This window comes from Spermophilus citellus, assembly GCF_964194105.1.
Source record: "Spermophilus citellus genome assembly, chromosome: X".
Lineage (NCBI taxonomy): Eukaryota > Metazoa > Chordata > Mammalia > Rodentia > Sciuridae > Spermophilus > Spermophilus citellus.
In genome coordinates, this window is record NC_138190.1 from 147893076 (window position 1) to 147912734 (window position 19659).

Here is a 19659-nt window from a genome sequence, read left to right on the forward strand (position 1 = left end):
TAACTACTGGGGCTACAGATATCAGCAAGTCAAACAAATAATCACAATACAGCATGATGGATGTTGTAACAGAAGGAAGTTCAGGGCCAGAAAGGGAGGACGGGAAGGCTTTTCTGTCCTGCACTTTGCAGGTCAATGGGATGTTCTTATGAGGCTCTACTTGGCAGGAAGACAGTGTGTTTTCAGGCACTGCACATGACCCACAAGGGAAGGAACCCCAACTTTGATGTCTCCCATTCCAAGCCCCTGGGAATGATGGTGCTGAGCAAGCCCACCACAATCCCTGTGCTCACAGGTTAACAGCTCAGGGAGAGAGAAAGACAAGTAAACAAGACAGGGTGCTCTGCAAGGGAAGGAAATCAACTTTGATCTCTGTTTCTACTCCAACACCAGCCCTTAGCTATGGAGACAGCAGATCTGGAGCCACCCCAGCCAGGGTTTCCCAGCATGCTTCAGGCCATACTAGCTTATCTGAAGTGCGGAGAGACCCCACATGCAAGTTTGGAGGCCTTCCCCATTCCAAGATTATAAAATATTTAAATCTTTTATGTTTCATTATTATGTGAATGTAATTGTGAAATGCCAAACAAATCACAAAAAACTATAAAGGAAGAGATTTACTTATAAAAAGTAATATATATATACACACATACACATGGTTAGCGAAGTTGAGATTATCAATATGTAGGTAACTGTATAGTTAATAAATCAAATGAATAAAGAGCTTCTATGAAACAGTAAGATAAAAGGGCAAAATATATAAATAAGCATATCATACAAAAAGAATCAGAAATGGCTTCAAATCATATATCCAGAAATCGCTATTTTTTCTCTTTCTCTATTTGTCCTTTTAGGTATAAATGACAAGTGTGTGTGTGTGTGTGTGTGTGTGTGTGTGTGTGTGTGTGTATATATATATATATATATATATATATAGAGAGAGAGAGAGAGAGAGAGAGTATGCTAATTTAAAATGGGATATATTTGCTTGGGCAAAGCACACTGGAATTCTTGACTCATTTTTTTTTTCACACAGAGTAACCGATCCATCAAATAATCCTGCTAGCTCTACCTTCAGGATATATCCACCTCTACCACTCCATTCCTGCTAGGAGCCATCACTGCTTCTGCCCTAGTTCCTGCATTCAATGCAGATACCAGAGTGGTCCTGTTGCAATTCATATCAAATAATGTCATTTCTGTGTTCATAAACCCCCAATGTCTTCCTCTGTCACTCAGAGGAAAAGCTAAAGGCCTTACTTTAGCCTATAAGACCCTACATGAGTTTCTCACCTGCTGCCATCACCCCTCTCCTCACAGCTACTCCATCTCTCTCTCCTTGGGCTTCAGTCCAACCCACCACCACCTTGGAACATTGTCCATTCTGTCACCTAATTAAGGAGTTGGATAATGCAAATTTTCAGACAGTTTTAGCTCTCTCAAGTACAAGCACAAAGGTCTCTGGAAGGCCAAAAGCAATTCCTTCAATAGGAACCTCGGGTGAGAGCTGTTGGCAGGTGGGGGAGGAGAAGCATACGTCTGATATCTTTCTGCAGTATTAGTAATAAAATATGAATTGGTCACTTTTATTGACAGCTTATGGACACCTTTTAGGAAGCTTTTCCTACAGAGAACTAAATCTGCTATGTTCCTGCACTCATGGTCCAGGTTCTGAACAAGAACTGTGGAAAGGCTTTTCAAGAGGTTTTCCCATTAAGGTTCTATCCTCACTCTCACAAACATCTATGAGTGAAACTCATGTAAAACACATGGTATAGGCTGGAGCTATAGCTCCGTGGTAGAGCACTTGCCTACTTACACATGGGGCCCTGGGTTCAATCCTCAGCACCACATATGAATAAATAAAATAAAGGTATTGTGTTCACCTACAACTTAAAACATATTTTAAAAAAACATGATACAGAGCCTGAAGATGTAGCTGTGCCTTTGGAAATTGTTTGATTCCTGCTCATGACTTGGCTGTATTTCTTTCTCTGTCAGGCCCCAGTCTGGTCACCTGACTAACTCTCTGAATTTCTAGTCACTATAATTGCAAGTGAATAAAATGCCTTCTTCCCCTTTGTTTTCACTCTTTGATGTTCAACTAACCTTAACCACTCTCTCACTGACACTCTTCTCACTGCCCTCATCATCCATTCAGTCCTAAACTACTAATATTAGGAATCAGCTTCACCAGAAAGAGTAGGAAGCCCCACTTTGGCTTTACGCCCAAGTGGCTTTCTCCAATTCAGCTTTTTTTTTTTTTCAGTAGTGCAACAGCTGTTTTGCCTCCATCTGCCTCGTCTTGTGCTTCTTGTCATTTCCCTACTGGTCAGAACTCTGAGAAGGAGGGGTGTCTGGAAGTTGGCTGACAAAAGCAGGCCCTGGCCTGCTTGTACTAGTCTTAATTATGTGCCCCCAAACTAGGTCTTTTATTCCATACCCCAAAAGATCTTCATACACTGACAAGAAGAACCAATTGCCAAAAAAAAAAAAATGAAATTTAACAGTAATAAGGTACTGTTCCTGGACTTATCCAAAACACCAGTGCACAAAAACAGACTGGAGAATAGATAGCTTAGCAAAACACAGAGGAAAAGTAAGTTCACTTGACAGGAAGCTCAGTGTGAGTCAACGGTGTGGTGTGGCTGCCAGAACAAAGCTAATGGAATCTCCAGCTGCCTTCTCAGAAGCATAGCATCCAGATGAGGAGTGATCATCCTGCTCTGCTTAGCCCTGAATTGTCTAGGTCAGAGAACTGGTATTATTCAGTTCTGATAGCCATTGAGTTCAGAAGAGATAGGACAGTGAGCAAACTCAGAATCCTGTTGTGTCCTAAGGAATAGCTGAACAAACTGCTAACATTTGGAGTGAATAGTTGTAGGGCTCTAAAACTGAAAAAGAACTAGATGTGTTCTGTTTTTCTCTAAAGAGGTGACACTAGGACCAATTTCTCACAACCAAGGCTATTGAACAATTATTTGGGAACCACTTTCCTGTCCCTGGAATTGTCCAGATAACAAATGGCTGGGCAAAATGTGGCCCTGACCAACTGAGGTATTGGCAAGCAAAAGGAGAACACAGATCCATTTGTTCTGCACTGCTCTGACACTTTGTAATCATCTTTTTCTTTCCTTTCTGTACTTTTTTATCTAGGATGTGATGGAGGCAGTAAGTTTTTCAATTTAATTCACAGAGTTACAGACTCTTTGGTAGACTTTTGACAATACTAGAGACAAAGGCCATCACTCAGACAAACCTACTCCCTTTGACACAGGAGGGAAGGAAGAAGTAGGCAGTCGTGGCAGCGGATTTCTCACCAGCACTAGTTCTGACTTGTGGTTTGGGGTGTTTTTTCCTGGCTGTTTAACCTCAAAGCTGGTTCTCCCATCCTCTGAACATTTCTGTGAGCTACCCAATATCATTTTGATAAACACCTTTTCTGTTTAAACCACTTAGGGTCAGCTTGCTTGCCACTTAAAACCTTGACTGGTACAACATCTACACAGAATGTGTAATCAGTTTGAGTTTCCTCATCTCTAAAATATACAACTAGGGGAAAAGAATTAATAAATATGACAGAAGATATTAAAGAGTTCAAAGATATTTCAATAGGACTAGTTAACACAGAGCCATTTATTAACAAAAACAAATAAAAAATAGAAAAACTACTGAAAAACCTAATTAATGGGGTGGGGGAGGAAAGAATAAAAAATAAAATTCATAGGAATCATTTTTTTAAATCATATGTGGAAGAACTGGAACACCAGGATTATAGGAATATTTTTTCCAGAAAAGTATAATTTACCAAAATTGACTGAGAGAGAGAGAGAGAGACTAAACAGATCAATTTCCAAAGAAGAATAGAGAAAGTTGACAAAGATCTGAATACACAAAAACCAAAGTTTTATATCAACCAAATATAATATTTATGTGAAAAATCAGCTAAAGTTTGTGCAGAAAATAAAACCAAATAGCAATCATGCCTACAAATACTGATGCAAAAATAAAATATAAAATATTAGCATGAATAATTCAATAACACAACTAAAAATAACCCAATCAACTGTAATTTACTCCAGAAGTGTAAATGTAGTTCAATATTTGATAATCTATTAACAGAAATCATTACTTTACTAAATTCAATGAAAAAATCATATGATCATCTTTAGAGATACTGAAAAACCTTTTGATAAAGTTCAACAATGACTGGTTAAAAAACACTCAGTAATACAGGAATCAGTGAAATATTTCTCTAATATGACATATATACATATGATCAAAATAAGATAGCCCACTATCAATAATACTGTTTCACATAGGGGTGTTATCCAACATATTTACACACACACAAAAAAAAAAAAACATCAGAATTGGAAAAAAATGTTGTGAAACTAGTTCTCTTCAGATGAAATGATTGTATATGTGAAAAACCCAAAAGAATCAAGTGAAGAACTACTACAAATATCAAGAAAATTCCAAGGTAAGAGGATATGGTGTTTATATGTGGAAATTATATTGGTCACAATTTTGTGCACCTTTAGCTGAATTTGGTTCCACCTGCCCTCCTGGTCTTGGCTGCTCCCTTAATGGGCAGCAATGGCCTCTGTTGATAGCCCCTCATATTCTGGCTACTTTATCCTCCCTGCAGATAATACCTTCTTCTATTGTATCTGCCATGATAGAAGCACAGAAGCTCCTATGTCCAGGCCTATCCCAACTGAATCCTTGTGTTAGTCAGCTTTTTCATCACTGTGACAAAAATACATGACAAAAAGAACTTAGAGGAAGAAAAGTTTATTTTGGCTCATGGTTTCAGAGGTTCAGTCCATGGTTGGCTGACTCCATTGCTCTGGGCCTCAGGTGAGGCAGCCCATCAAGATGAAATGGTGTGCTCATGGTAGGTGGGAAATAGAGCAGGTGAGAAGAAGGGGGTAGGGACACGTTAAACCTTGCCAGGGTAACCCCCAGTGATTTACTTCTCCCATATAGATCCCACCTTGCAATAGTCCATTCAGCTATCAAAGGATTAATCCATTAAATGAGTTAATCCACTAAATGAGGTCAGAGCCCTTATGATCTAATCATTGCCTAAAAGCTCCACCTCTGAAATTTGCTGCATTGGGGACTATGCTTTCAACACATGAGCTTTGGGGGAACGTTCCAGATACAAACCACAATAACCTTCAAAAGCTTTGCTCCTTTCACCACTTCTAGATTCAGATAAGCAGAATATGGAGTCTGGTCTTCCCAGTAACTATTTAGAGGGACAATAAGAGACAAGAGCCATGAAGGAACTGGTACATAAATTTCTCTTCTTTCCTTGCAGCAAAAGACAATTTTGAGGTACAGTGGTCCACAGAACCTGTTCAAATACATCCAATAAAACCCAACTAGCTGTGTTCTTGTGAGGCTGAGGTCAATTTGGTAACATTATTTTGCATTTTCTTTCCTTTGTCCCTTTTTCCATCACTCATACTGCACTGGAATTATGATCCCAACAACATATTGCAAGTAAGCTTTGGATCAAGATCTGTTTTCTAAGGAACCCAGACAAAGACACAAACAATGGCTTTGTATATTCAAACAACAATCAGTTAGTAGATATAATTGAGGAAAAGCCTCAAGTATAAATAACAAAACTGAAAAATTCTAGGTATAAACTTAAAAGAAATGTATAAATGCCAGGGTGAATAAAACATGTCTATGTGAACTTTGTAATAAGTAATTTTAGGACAACTGTATAGCTGTTAGGAAAATAAAATAAAATTGGATCCATCTTTTATGTCTGCATTAAGAAAAAGTACAAATTGATCATGAATCTAAAGAAAATATAATAAAGTAAAACCACATAGGCACTAGAAGGAGGCACAGGCAGATTCCTTTATAATCATGGAGTAGAAAAGATTCTTCCTCCATGACTTAAAATCTAAAAACTATAAAACAAAATATTGATAACTTTTACTGGATACAATATGTTTGTAACATACACACACAGAAATAAAAAACGACTTAAGCAAAAGTCAAAGTACAAATGACAAACTAGGAAAAACTATGCACAACTCTTTATCTCAAAAATCAAGAATAAAAAGAACAACAATGAAGAAAGAGCATGCAGGTCACACAAAAGAAACATATGAAGAAATGCTCAACCTCCTTCTAAATAAAAAAACTACATTAAACCTTCACACAAATATCACTTCTTGCCTATTTGTGTTTGGCAAGAATCTTGAAATTTGGCAACACAAAATATCAAACAAAATGTTATTCATATGACATCAGTTGTAATATCAGAAGAAAAGATGGATCCAGAGACTATCATGCTAAGTGAAATAATCCAGTTCCCAAAAGCCAAAGGTTGAATCTTTTTGCTGAGATGTGAAAGCTAATGCACAGTAAGCAGGGTGGGGTAGAAGTTCAGTGGATTAGACAAAGGGGAATTAAGGGAAGGGAGTGGATATAGGAATAGGAAACACAGTAGAATGAATCTGATATAAATTTCCTATGCTCATATATGAATACACCACAGTGAATCTCACCACTGTGCACATCCACAAGACTGGAGACCTAATTAGAATAAGATATACTCCATGTTTGTATAAACATGTCAAAATAGATTTTACTGTCGTGTATAACCAAAAAGAACAAATAAAAATGTTTTAAAATAACAAAAAAGAATAGAATCCCCACACAACCCAATAATCTACAGCTGTCAAAAATGATGATCTCTGGTTACTGACATGGAAAGAATTCTAGGGCAAATTTTAATGAGGCAGATTAAGGTACTAAATAGTGTATAGAGCAAGCTCATTTATGTAGGAAAAGGGGGAATAAAAACCTGCAAATGTCTTTGTAAAAAATTTTTGAAATGTGTGAATTAACGTATTACCTCTTCTACAACAATTTTAAAACTGAGCAGAGGTATATTAATTGACAAGGAAGATTAACAATATTTCCCCCAAAGCAGACCTAAGGAAAGATTTAAGATTGAGATTGCATTTAAGATGATTTTATAGAAACAGAAATACAAATGGATTTTATATATGAAAAGATGTTCAACCTCACTCATACAGAAATTTAATCAAAATAAGATACTATTTATCATCTATCAACTTTGTAAAGGTCAATCATTAATAATGCAGTATATTTGAGGAGTAAACAAGGCACAAGCATTTTCATGCACTATTGGCATTGTACATTCACTTGTACTTTGATTCAGCAATTCTAAGATTGTTTTTACAAGCATCATTGCACATGACCACGAACACCAATGTACAAAGATATTCACCACAATATTGTTTATAGTAGCACGAGGCTAGAAACACCTAGGATATAAAAAGTTGCAAATAACTTCCCTCCCTCTGGAGACAAAAACCTAGACAAAACACAGAATTTTTTTTCCTGAGCTGATCAGAGAGCTGTGGTCACCAGCTCTCCTGGGATAGCTGGGATACCTGGAGAAGAGCTACCCTAGGGGGTGATCCTGAGTATAGAGACTTCCAGTTACTGTGGGGCACATGACCCAAGAAACAAGCCACCAGTATGTTCAACCCAGGTCCTTGACTTTCCTTTTCACCAGATCCAGAAACAGGATATTTGTCAACAGGATTGTCATTTAACCTGAAGAAATTCACTGTTCAAAATGTAGAACAGAATTTCTCATGCTTGGCACTATTGACATTTTGGCCTGAAATCTTTGTAATATAGGATATTTAATGGCATGTGTAGTGTCTACTTGTGAAGTGCCAATAGCACCCTCACCACTAGTTTTAACATCAAAAATTTCCAATGTTCCCTTATTCCAAAATGTTGATACCCTTATACTAATCTTGCTTACACTCCAAAATTTTTTATTACCTGAAATGTAAATTTAAGTGGATGTCTTATAGGTCCATTATTTATTTATTTTGCTAAATACGGCCATCATGACTGGGGGCAAAATACCTCCTCCACTGAGAGCCACTGTTCTATACCATCAAATACAAATGTGAGCAGACACCAAAGAATTATCAAATGTTTGAAGAATACCAAATTAAATTTTAAAAGCTCTTCCTTGAATATGGCAAATATACTCCTGCTTCAGGACCTTTGCACTTGTTGTTCCCTCTTTCTAGAAACCTGTTCCTCTAAATATGGATATGGATATAATGGAGGAAGCCAGAGTATACTAAACATGTTAGAAAAAATTCTCACAGGATGGTGAGATATCCAGAAAGTATAGGCATACTGATGTTGAAAGGAAAAAGTCCTTAAAAACAGAAAACATAACTACCAATCAGAACATCAGATAAAGGACACACATGATAATAAGTATGAGAGAAAACTATAGACATATCTGGAGACTTGGTCTCCAATAGCTTACCTATTATCTTAATACCAAGACCACCTCTTTATGCTGTCTTCTGATGCTGGGACATTTCCCCAGCTCATTTGCTGGCTGTCACCACCATATGCTAGGTGATAAAACAAGTCTCAACAAATTTTAAAAGATTCAAATTATACAAAATGTGTTACCTGACCACAAAGAAATTAAGTTACAATTAGAACATAGAAAGAGGGCTGGGGTTGTGGCTCAGGGTTGTGGTAGAGCGCTTGCTTAGGGGGCCCTGGGTTCAATCCTCAGCACCACATAAAAAATAAATAAATAAAATAAACGCATTGTGTGTTAACTACAAGTAAAATAAATAAATAAATATTTTTTAAAAAAGAAAATAGATATTTGAAACTCTCAATATTTGGAATTCAGTAATATACTTCTAAATAACTCACAGGTCATAGAAGATATCACAAGGAAAATTAGAAAATACCTTGAAGTGAACAAAAATGAAAGCACAATATAATAGAATTTGTTGAATGCCACTAAAACAGTGCTGAGGGAAATTTAATAGCAGTAAATGTCTATATTACAAACTAAGAAAAATCTCCAACCAATAGCCTCAGCATACACCTTAAATGAATTTCATATAATGCACTGGCTACTGTGTGGTCAATGCTAAAGAAAGAAGACTGGTTCAAAATAGCATATACTCTGTGATTCCAATCAAGACATTTCTATAAAAAGTGCATCTATAGAGAGCAGTTCCTATCTGGGGCTGGAGATGGGAGTGCGGAAGGACGACAAACAGGCCAAACAAATTTAGGGATACCAGGTAACAAACAAAGTTTTGACTTAATTCCATCTCAGAGTGGTCTCAGGGGATCTATGATCATTTCCCCAATCCTTGAATATATAATTGGAACAAATATCCCTGGTGATTGATCAAATCCCCACATCAGTCTTCTTACCTGTGGAGGGATGGTTATGATAGTAAAAAGAAAAAGTCACCAGCACTCCCCACACCCACTACCAGAATAGTAATTCAAAAGCAATACGGCAGGGCTGGGGTTATGGTTCAGTGGTAGGATGCTTGCCTTGCATGTGTGGGGCACTGGGTTCAATGCTCAGCACCACTTAAATACAAATAAATAAAATAAAGGTATTGTATCCATCTACAACTAAACATTTAAAAGAAAAGTAACCTCAGAGAATTACAGAGATTATCAAAGACTTGAAAAAATGTAGAAGGAATGATTCCTACCACAACCCAATTTGACATGTCTGTTTGGCCTTGGAAAATGTATTATCATACACATAATCTAGTTTTGATGTCAATTATAATTGCTTTTCTAGATACAGTCTCTTCACTAGATCAAACAAATACCATCTTGGCACCCAGTATGCAGCTATTGATCTTGCAAATGCTTTTATCTTTTTTTTAATCAGCGTGCAGAGTCAGCAGTGCAGTCCACTTTCAACTGGCAGAGAAATAGTAGATCATTATGATTATGCCTCAAGGCTGTGAACTCTGCTGCCTACTACTTCAATCTAGCCTGTGGGGATAGTGATCTTTAGACATCTCACAGACCATCATACTTGCAATCACTATACTTAATGACATCATACTGATGAGACCAGCTGAGCACAAAGTAGAGAAGACCTTAGATTTAGTAAAATATTTTTTATAGTTTGGATATGAGCTGTCCCCCAAATGCTCCTATGTTTCTGCAGAAATATTCAGAAGTGAAATGATTGGAATGTGAAAGGTATAATCTAATCAGTCCTTCCTAGTTTGAATGGACTGAGTGGTAACTGTGGGCAGGTAGGGCATGGCTGGAGAAGGTGGGTCACTTTGAGTATGCCCTGGAAGTGTGTGTCTTCCCTGTGGCCCCCTCCCCTTTTCTCTACTTCTTGATGAGCCATGAGCTGAGCAGCTTTTCTCTGCCACATCCTTCTACCATGATGTTCTGCCTCAACTTGGGCCCACAGTAATGAACTCGGCCAACTGTGGATTGAATCTCTGAACTGTGAGCCCAAATAAACTTTGCCTCTTCTAGGTTAATATGGTCAAAGCTATGCAAAGCCAGAAAATATGTATTTAATGCTACAAATATCAGGAACCTGGCCCCTAAGATAAATTTCTAATGATATGGACAGGTTAATCTCTATAAAGAAGTTGTGCACATTTCATTTGTAGACAAGAACATTGACAGATTGTAATTCATGTTCAAGAAGGTAGAGGAAATCATGAAAATATTAAGGAGACATGTAAAAGATTAAAATGCACAATATGAAAAATAAAAGGTCTCAGGTAAAAGATACACTGTATAAAATTAACAGGAGATTGTAGACAGTGCAGAAAAAAAGATAAATGAACAATTTCAAGCAGTCTATTATAGGTGTAATTGGAATCTCCGAGTAAAAGGAAAGAGATGGGATAGAGAATAAATATTTAAAGTATTACTATTGCCAAGAAAAAACTACAGATCTGTGCATCCAAGAAGCTCAATGAACCCCAAACTGATACTAACAGTGCTGGAGGAAAAAAAGGCACATTATGTACAAAGGAATAATACACACGAGAAGACAGTGAATAACATACGTAAAATACTCAAAGGGAAAAAAATTAAGCAAGACTCCTTTACCCAGCAAAAAAATAATTTAAAAACTGAGGTAGAATAAATATCTTTTTCAGATGTACAAAGGCTTAAAGGCTTTGTCACCAGCAGACCTACAGAGCAGAAGGCAAATTATTCCAGGTGGGAAACATGGATGAACAGAAAGAATCTCAGATCTTGTAAATATGTGCATAAATACACTTTTCTTTTAAAAATCTGTTTAAAAGATAATTGGCTGTTTTGCTGGGCGTGGTGGCACATGTCTGTAGTTCCAGTGATGTAGGAGGACTGCAAATTCAAGACCAGCCTCAGCAACTTAGTGAGGTGCTAAGCAACTTAGTGAGACCCTGTCTCTAAATAAAATATAAAAAGGGCTGGGGATGTGACTTAGTGTCCCTGAGTTCAATACCCAGTACCAAAAAATTAAAAAAGACAATTGGCTGTTTAAAGCAAAAAAAAAAAGAATTAGCAATTTATTGTGGGGTTTATAACATATGTAGAAGTAAAATATATAACAGCAGAAGCACAAAGTCTGGGAGAGGGATAATTGAAGTATACTTTTGTAAGTTTATATACAATACATGAAGTGATATAATATTACTTTGAGGCAGACTATGATCAGTTAAAGTGTATACTAAAACTCTAAAGCCACCACCATAATTTCAAATTAAACACAAAAGGCAAAGCTAACAAAGAAGATAAAATGGAATTATAAAAATAATTGACCTGAAACAGAGCACAAAGAGAAAAAAAGAAACAAAGAATAAATGAGACAAGTAGCAAGATAAGAGATTGAAAATCAATGATATTAATAGTCAAATTAAATGCAATGGTCTAAATAAAAGGAAAGGATTGTCAGATTGGATTTAAAAAGCAAGACTGACTATAGCTACCTATAAGAAAACCACTTTAAGTGTAAACACTGAAAAATTAAAAGTAAAATGATAAAAATCATATCATTAATAAAAAAAGAAAGCTAGAATGGCTGTATTAGTATCAAACAATGCAGATTTCAGAGCAAAGAAATAAAAAAAGAAAACTGGCCGTTTAAATTTTAAAAATTGGCAATTTATATCCCATAATATTATTTATATAACATTATTTTATTATTATTTCATAATAATAAAGGAATCAAGTAACCAAATAAACATGATCTTAAATAACCTGAGGTTGCAGTGCAACATATACATGTTAAATCTGGGAAGAAACAGGAGCTTTCAGGGAGAGATTAGAACCAAGCTCATACTTATCTGGGTCAGAGACCACCAAATACCAGTAAGAAGAATTCACCTAGCATAGTTGATGAATTGGTAGAGGCTGAGGGTAGTCTAGCAAGAAAATGTGAAGCCCTTAAGGACCATAGGTAGAAGAGGTTTGCACTCTTGGCTTTTCCTCCACAAATCCTATGAAGTGCATGGAGTAAAACCAACAATGAAATACTGCTGGGGATGCTGCACGAAATGAAGTCTCACTGAAAAGCAATACTACAGGCAGAAACTTGAGCCTGCCTAAAGTGAAGTGTGTTGGAAATGAAATAAGCAAAATACATTTTTTCTCATTTTAATTGCTTGAAAAAAACTGATTGGTTAAAACAAAATTAGAAGCAATGTATCATGTTTCTAGTATTTACAATGCATGACATTGGCATGGCACTATATTGTTTTAAGGGCCTCACACTGCTCAAGAAGTAGTATATTACTTAAAGGAAGCCTCCAATTAATTAAAAATGTCTTTTTATGCTCTAAGGCAACTGCTAAAAATTTGTAAAAAGTTATGAATAGTAAGTTAGTAATGGAGACAAGTGCAATAATAAAAATGCTTATTTAACTCAGGAGAAGGCAAAAACAAAGAAGGTAAGAATGAATAAAAAAGCAAGACTTCAAAACAAAGAATAACATCAGAGTTATAGAAATAAATAAACAAAATGATTTCTGTTACCCAATAAAATAATAGCGCTAAATGTATGTAACAAATGATCATCAAAATACATGACATAAAAATGGAACTGGGCTGGACAAATTCACAACTACAGATAGAAATTTTCATACTCATCTCTTAGTAACTGATGGTAAAAGTAAGCAGAAAATCATTAAGGATATGGAAGAACTGAAAACACTATCAACCAAGGTGGCCTAATTAAAATTTCTAGAACATTCCACCCAATAATAGAAAACCCATTTTCTTCAAGTGTACATAATATTCAATAAGGGAAATTATGTTGTGGGCCATAATATAACCTAATAAAATTTAAAGAATAGAAATGATATAGTTTGTTCTTAGATCATAATGAAATTTAGCTAGAAATTAATGACAATGAAATTTAGAAAATCCCCCAATATTTGGAAATCAAACAAAAAATTGTGGGCAATCCTTAAGTCAAAAAGGAAATCTCAGACAGAAATTAAATAATGTTTTAAAATGAGTGAAATTAAAACATAACAATTCCAATTTTGTGGGATGCACTTAAACCACTTTTAGAGAGAAGTTTGTAGCATTAAATGCTTATATTAGAAAATAAGAAAGATCTCATATCAGTAAATTAAGTTTCCACTTTAATAAACTAGATAAAGAAGTGATAAAATTAAACCCAAAACAATTAGAAGGAAGGAGATAATAAAGATAGGTGGGTAAATCAATTAAATCAAAAGCAGGAAACAAGCAGAGACCAATGAAACTCAAAACTGGTTCTTAGAAAAGATACAAAACTGATTAGGGAAAAAATAAAGAGGACATAAACTACAGCATCACAAATGAAAAAGGAGCCATCATTGCAAATACTAATAAGAGAAAATGACCAACTTAATGCCAATAAATTCAAGAATGCAGATGAAATAGAAAAAAAATCCTTGAAAGTCACAAAATATTGAAGCTCAATCAAGAAGATATAGATAATCTGTTTAGCCCTGTATCTGTTAAACAAGTGGAATTCATAGTTCATCTTCTCACAAAGAAAAGCCCAGTCCCAAATGGTTAAATGGTGGATTCTAACATTCATTTAAGGAAGAAGGAATACAAATTTAGTACGGTATCTTTCAGAAAAAAAAAAAGAGGAGGGAACACTTCCCATTTTATTTTATGAAGCCAGCATTATGCTAATATCAAAACCTAACAAAGACAGCACAAAAAAAGGAAAACTGAAGCCCATATCCCCCACTAACAGAGACACAAATATCTTCAGCAAAATATTAGAAAAACAAATCCAGCAATACATGAAAAGAATAAGACATTACAACCAAGTAAAGTTTATCTTAGGAGTTCAATTCTGGTTCAACATTAAAAAATGAATCAGAATAATTTACCTTAGTAACATGCTATAAAGAAAAAAGCTTATTATTATTTTTATAGATGCAGGAAAATCATTGAACAAAATCCAATTCATGATTTTTTAAAAATTTTTTGACAAAATTAGCAATACAGGGACAATTCCTCAGCTTTGTTAAGGACACCTACAAAAACCCTACAGATGACATACTAAGATCAAGAAACAGTAAAGGATGTCTGCTTTTATAATTTCTATGCAACATTCACCATACTGCAAGTTCCAAGAACAAACAAGGCTCCTAGAACTAATCAGTAATTTTTAGCAAGGATACAGGATACAAGAGCAACAAAACCAAATGTCAAACTAATTCTAAAATTGACCAAAACAAAGGACCTAAAATGGTCAATATAACCCTGACAAAGAAAACCAAAGTTGGTGGTCTAAACTATCTCATTTCAAGAATTATTATAAATCTGTGGTCATCAAATCACATGATGTTGGCATAAAAATGAACAAATAGCTCAATGGAACAGGCTGGAGAATCAAGAACCAGACGTACATTAAATGTGATAAATTGATTTTTTTACAAAGTTGCAAAAATAAATCAATGGAATAAAAACAGTCAACTCAATAAGTGGCATCAGAGCAAATGGAATCCATATGGAGGAAAGTGAACCATGACATATACTTTACAACTTTTACAGATTAACTTCAAATGAATGATGCATCTAAATATAAAATGTAAAATCATAAAAATTTTAGGAAAAACAGGAGAAATTTTTCAGAATCATAGGGAGGTGAGGTGTTCTTAGATTTGACAATGAGAGCATGATCCATAAAAGAAAAAAATGGTGTTTTTATTCCATAAAAAATTAAAATTCCAGTTTTACCAAAGACACTGTAAAGAATGTGAAAAGACTACAGAGTAGTAGAAAATATTTGTGAATTACATACTGAACAAATAACTTGTATCCAGAGACAATACAAGTAAAGCCCTTAGCATAGTGCCCAACAGGTATAAACAGTCAATAAGTGTGAACTATTATAGCTTTGTTATGATTGTTATAGAATTCTTTAAAAATGAGAAAATAGAAGTAAACCAAATTTTGTCAATTGGGAAATAGTTAAGTTATGATAATACATTTATCACAAGGCAATGGTTTAAAAGAAAAACAAAGTAAACCTATATGTGCTAACCTGGAAAAAATATCCAGAATTGTTGTGAAGAAAGCAAACTGCAGGACAATTACTATAAAGTGATCTATTTGTGCAAAAATAGTTACATATTTTCTGGAAAATTTTCTAGCATGATACTACACTGCTAACAGCTGTTATCCCCGGGGAGGGGAGTGGAATAAGAAGGGGTGCAAAGGGAAGATAGGATGGTGGAAGAGGGGACTTTCTCTTTGTGCTTATTCCTATATTGTTTGAATTTTTACTGTAGGAATAAATCTCTCTATTACTTGTAAAACAAAAATTACAAAAGAAAAACGTCAACTAACTTTTAAAAGATCAGTAAGCAAGAATAACTTTCTGGTTGCCTTGGCTAATGGAATGAAGTGGATGAAGTACAAGCTTAGATTGAACTAACCATTTTGCCTAAACACAGACTGAGCTTGCATTTGTGGTACTGATGCAGTGCTGCTTGCTGACCTGCCAATACAAAGAACTGAATTATTGTCCTGGTTGTGCCACTAGCTTTGGTTGGTATTGTGTTAAACATGTTAGATTATGAACTTCTTGAGGACTAGGATCAAGTCTTATTTCTCTGTATTCCCAGCACAAAACCTAGTTTAGAGTTGGTGCCCAGTTCATAGGAGGAAGGAGAAACTAGTTGTGACAGGAGCTTAATTAAAACCTTTAATTAAGCCTTAGTGAGTAACAGCTCTGTCTAGGCCTGGTGGAAGTGACACACGATCGACATCTTGTGGCTAAAAGGGTTCCTGCAGACCTTAATGATAGAGGAAATCGACTTTTCTTTTTGAGGTGTGTTTCAGAGACCCATGCTCTAAAAAACATCGAAAAAGTAGAGCATGAGAGTAGAAGTAGGTTTTCTTCTCTTGTTTCCTTTTAGTGTTAATGAGACTTTAAGCAACTGCACAGTTAAGGGAAGCAGCTGGATGAGGTAAAGCAGTGAGATACAAGCCTTGCTCTTATGGACTCTTGGACTCGAAAAGAATGATGCAGCGACATACTTGTGGCTAATCAGAGAAATGTTACTGGCTTATCCATCTCCCTTGTCTATATGCTAAGTAGAACAACATTCTCCTAAAATGTTGCTCATAGGTGCAAACAACAAAAATCTTTTCAAAGACACCAAAGAGTGAGGAGTCTTTCCCAGGGTGAATGGAGAAAGAGGCTGTGAAAAATTGTACTTCAGGAAAAGATCCTGTCACAAATTCTAGAAGTATTCATACATTACCTAAGTTTTCTGTGTGATCTTGTCTCTTCAATTTCCATACAATGTGTGCTCTTAAATGTGGGAATGAAAAATATTGCTGAGGTTAGGGACAGCTGTTTGAGAGCTATAGACAAGAGCACCAGGCTGAACAGGCATTTGGCCCCAGCTACCTCAGATCGGCGCTGGCATGGGTGGATTTGTTCCCACCCCAGTGTTCTACAGTTGCTGAGAAATTAGAAATTATGAATAAGATGGATCCATCAGGCTACTCCCAACCAAAAACTTTTTAAAGCTCTAATATCTATTTATATTCTACTCCCAGAGGACTGAAGTGTTTCTTCCTAGTCGCTGAAGAACAAGCTCAGTAGCAATCAGGTCTTTAAGCAGAATGTTTTTAAGACCTTATCCTGAGTTCTTAGGATGAGCTGTTAGTAGCATAATTAAAGACGGTAATAGGATGTGTAGGAAGATGTGCTCTTCCAAGTGTCCCTTACTTAATAATAGTAAAAGTCAATCATTCCTGCTGGACGAGAAAAATGCGGTGTCAGCATTTAAAAAAAGCTGAGAAGCGACACGAAGAGAAATGAGTTCATACTATGTAGAAGTCTCTAGACAGGCATATCCCTAGTGGTAACTAAATGAGAGATCACTCCTTAGAGTCCAAGGGTAATGCAGGAGCCTCCCTGCCTGCAGTATTCAGGCAGGTTTCCTCTTGCTGTCCACTTTCCTATCCCTTGCCCTGTTCCCTTCGCTGGGCAATGGGAATCAGATCCACTTCCCGCCAGAGGCAGGAGCACTCATGGAGATGTCTCCCTGGTCTCTCTAGCACCTGGACTTGTGCCTGGGGCTTCAGCCCCAACCCGCCTCCCTCTGCCACGGTCAGCAACTGTCCAAAGCCGCTGAAACCCACAAGCAAGAGCCACCGGGATCTGCCCCGCTGCAGGGCACAGCCGCGACGCTGGCTCGACGTGCGATTTCGCTTTCCGTCGATCGGCCTCGCCTGCAGACGGGGCTCTGGGAGCGGCTGCATTTGGCGCGCCCAGAGCCCTGGGGCTCCCCGTGGCCTTGGGGCGGCCACTGTACCGGCAGGGGTAGCAGGACACGAAGGCCAGGGGTGCATAGCGCCCCTACTCACGTAGCGCTGCAGCTTCCTCTCCGGGGGCGACTTGACCAGCCAGCCGGTGCACACGGCGTCGCCCGTGCTCATCGTGGCCGCTGCCGCCGCCGCTTCCTCCAGCTGGGCCGGCCGCCTGCAGCAGGAGGAAGTCGGGCCAGGGATGCTGGCGGGGCGGGCCCAAAGCCTGCCCGCCCAGCGCCGCTCCAAGAGGCCGCTGCGACCCCCACCTCCGGCCACCAAGGCCCCCGGGGAAGGGACAGGAGCAGTTGCACGCAGTCTTAGATGGCGGGAAAAAGCAAGCAACGAAGTCGAGAAAGCCCCTTCGAGCAAGTGCTGTGACTGGGGACCCTGGGCAGGGCGCCTTGGCGCTCTCACTCAGGGGCCCAAAGGACTGTGCTAATGGCAGAGCCCAAGCTCAGAGTAGCAAGGGCCACGGAAGAGCGCCCACGGAAAGAGCTCTGTGACCCAACGCGAGCACAGCATGTGGAACTTATTGCCTTCATCCGCATCCCCAGTCAACCACGTCAACAAGGGTTGGTCTCTGGGCCTCTTGGGGCACCAGAGCAGAAACCTATGACCCACTTGTGCCATGCATGTAGTTCATAGAGGAAGAAAAAAAAGGACTCCTCCGTGAGTTCCCTGTCCACTTGATTATTTGCAGAATACTATGTTTTTTATGCTGCTCCTAAAGATCAATGATAACCTCAGCTGGCAAAACTATTTAAATGTCTTAATGAACCCAAATGATCCAAATTCAAAAGTTAGTGAGTACTAACAATTTCTAGTGAGTACTAGCAATTTCTTTGACTCTAAGATTTAAAAAGATGAATCTAAAGTTAATTATACCAGGAAGCATGGTAAGAACTCTAAATGATAATGATAACAATAAAAGACCTAATATTTATTGTGACATTTGTCAGTGCCAAGCTAACACTATGCCATTTATGGTCCTAAGCACTTTATAAGCATCACCTCATTGGATCTGCACAAACATCCTATCCAATAGGCCGTGTTGTTATCTCAATTTTTCAGGTAAGTAAAACGAAAAATAGGGTAATAATATCATTTGTTCAGAGCCACACAACTGAGAAATTATTCATAAGTAGTCAAGGCTGTTTGTCTCAAGAACCTCCTGCCAAGCACCACTCTCCACTCTTTGGGAACATACTTTATAACTGAAAAGCACCATATCAAAGTTAGAAGCAGGGGCTGGGATTGTGGCTCAGCAGTAGACCGCTGGCCTAGCATGCGCAGGACCCAGGTTCGATCCTCAGCACCACATAAAAATAAAGGCATTGTGTTGTGTCCATCTACACCTAAAAAAATAAATATTGTTTTAAAAAGTTAGAACCAGTATCCATGATGTGGTAACCATCTCTGTGATGTTTGCTGGCATCTGGCCAGCTCCCTGTTCTACAATGCTGTTTTCACTGGATACAATGCTTCTCACTTGGAAGTGACACTTGGAAAAAACAAATGATTTACAAAGAGAATTCTTAACCTGATACCCTACATATAATCAGAATTTCCAGGGAGAAATGTCTATTTTTAAAAAAAATTAATACCTTTATTTAATTTATTTATTTTTATGTGGTGCTGAGGATGGAACCCAGAGCCTCACACATTGTGAGACAGGGGGTGTTCTACCACCAAACCACAACTCCAGCCCCCAAGAGATGACTATTTTGTATGGCAGGGTTCATTTTGCTTCTATAATCAGTCAGGGATAAGAGAGGGAAGAGAATTTAGATGTTCCAAGCAGAAGGGGATTTATTTTACAGAGGTAGGTACTTAGAAAATCGTTTGCAGTGCAGGAGCAATGAGATCGGGAGTGCATCAGAGTTTGGACTTAAGGCACACCACAGGAGCTGCAAAGCAGAGGCTTGGAAACAATTTCTGGCACAAAGCTGGCTCCAGCTGCTGCCAACACTCACATCTCAGAGC

The 19659-nt window shown here is 37.5% G+C and overlaps 1 protein-coding gene across 4 annotated transcripts in view; it reads right to left on the minus strand.

Annotated features, from left to right (window-relative positions):
* GAB3 (GRB2 associated binding protein 3) overlaps positions 1 to 17944 on the minus strand; it is a 56407-nt gene extending 38463 nt beyond the window's left edge. For all 4 annotated transcript variants that reach the window (XM_081278404.1, XM_081278406.1, XM_081278403.1 and 1 more), the window contains exon 1: positions 17734 to 17944. In XM_081278404.1, coding sequence (XP_081134530.1) covers positions 17734 to 17805 — 72 coding nt within the window. In that variant the 5' untranslated portion in view covers positions 17806 to 17944. The remainder of the gene's footprint in view (positions 1 to 17733) is intronic.
* Between the last annotated feature and the right edge of the window lie 1715 nt (positions 17945 to 19659).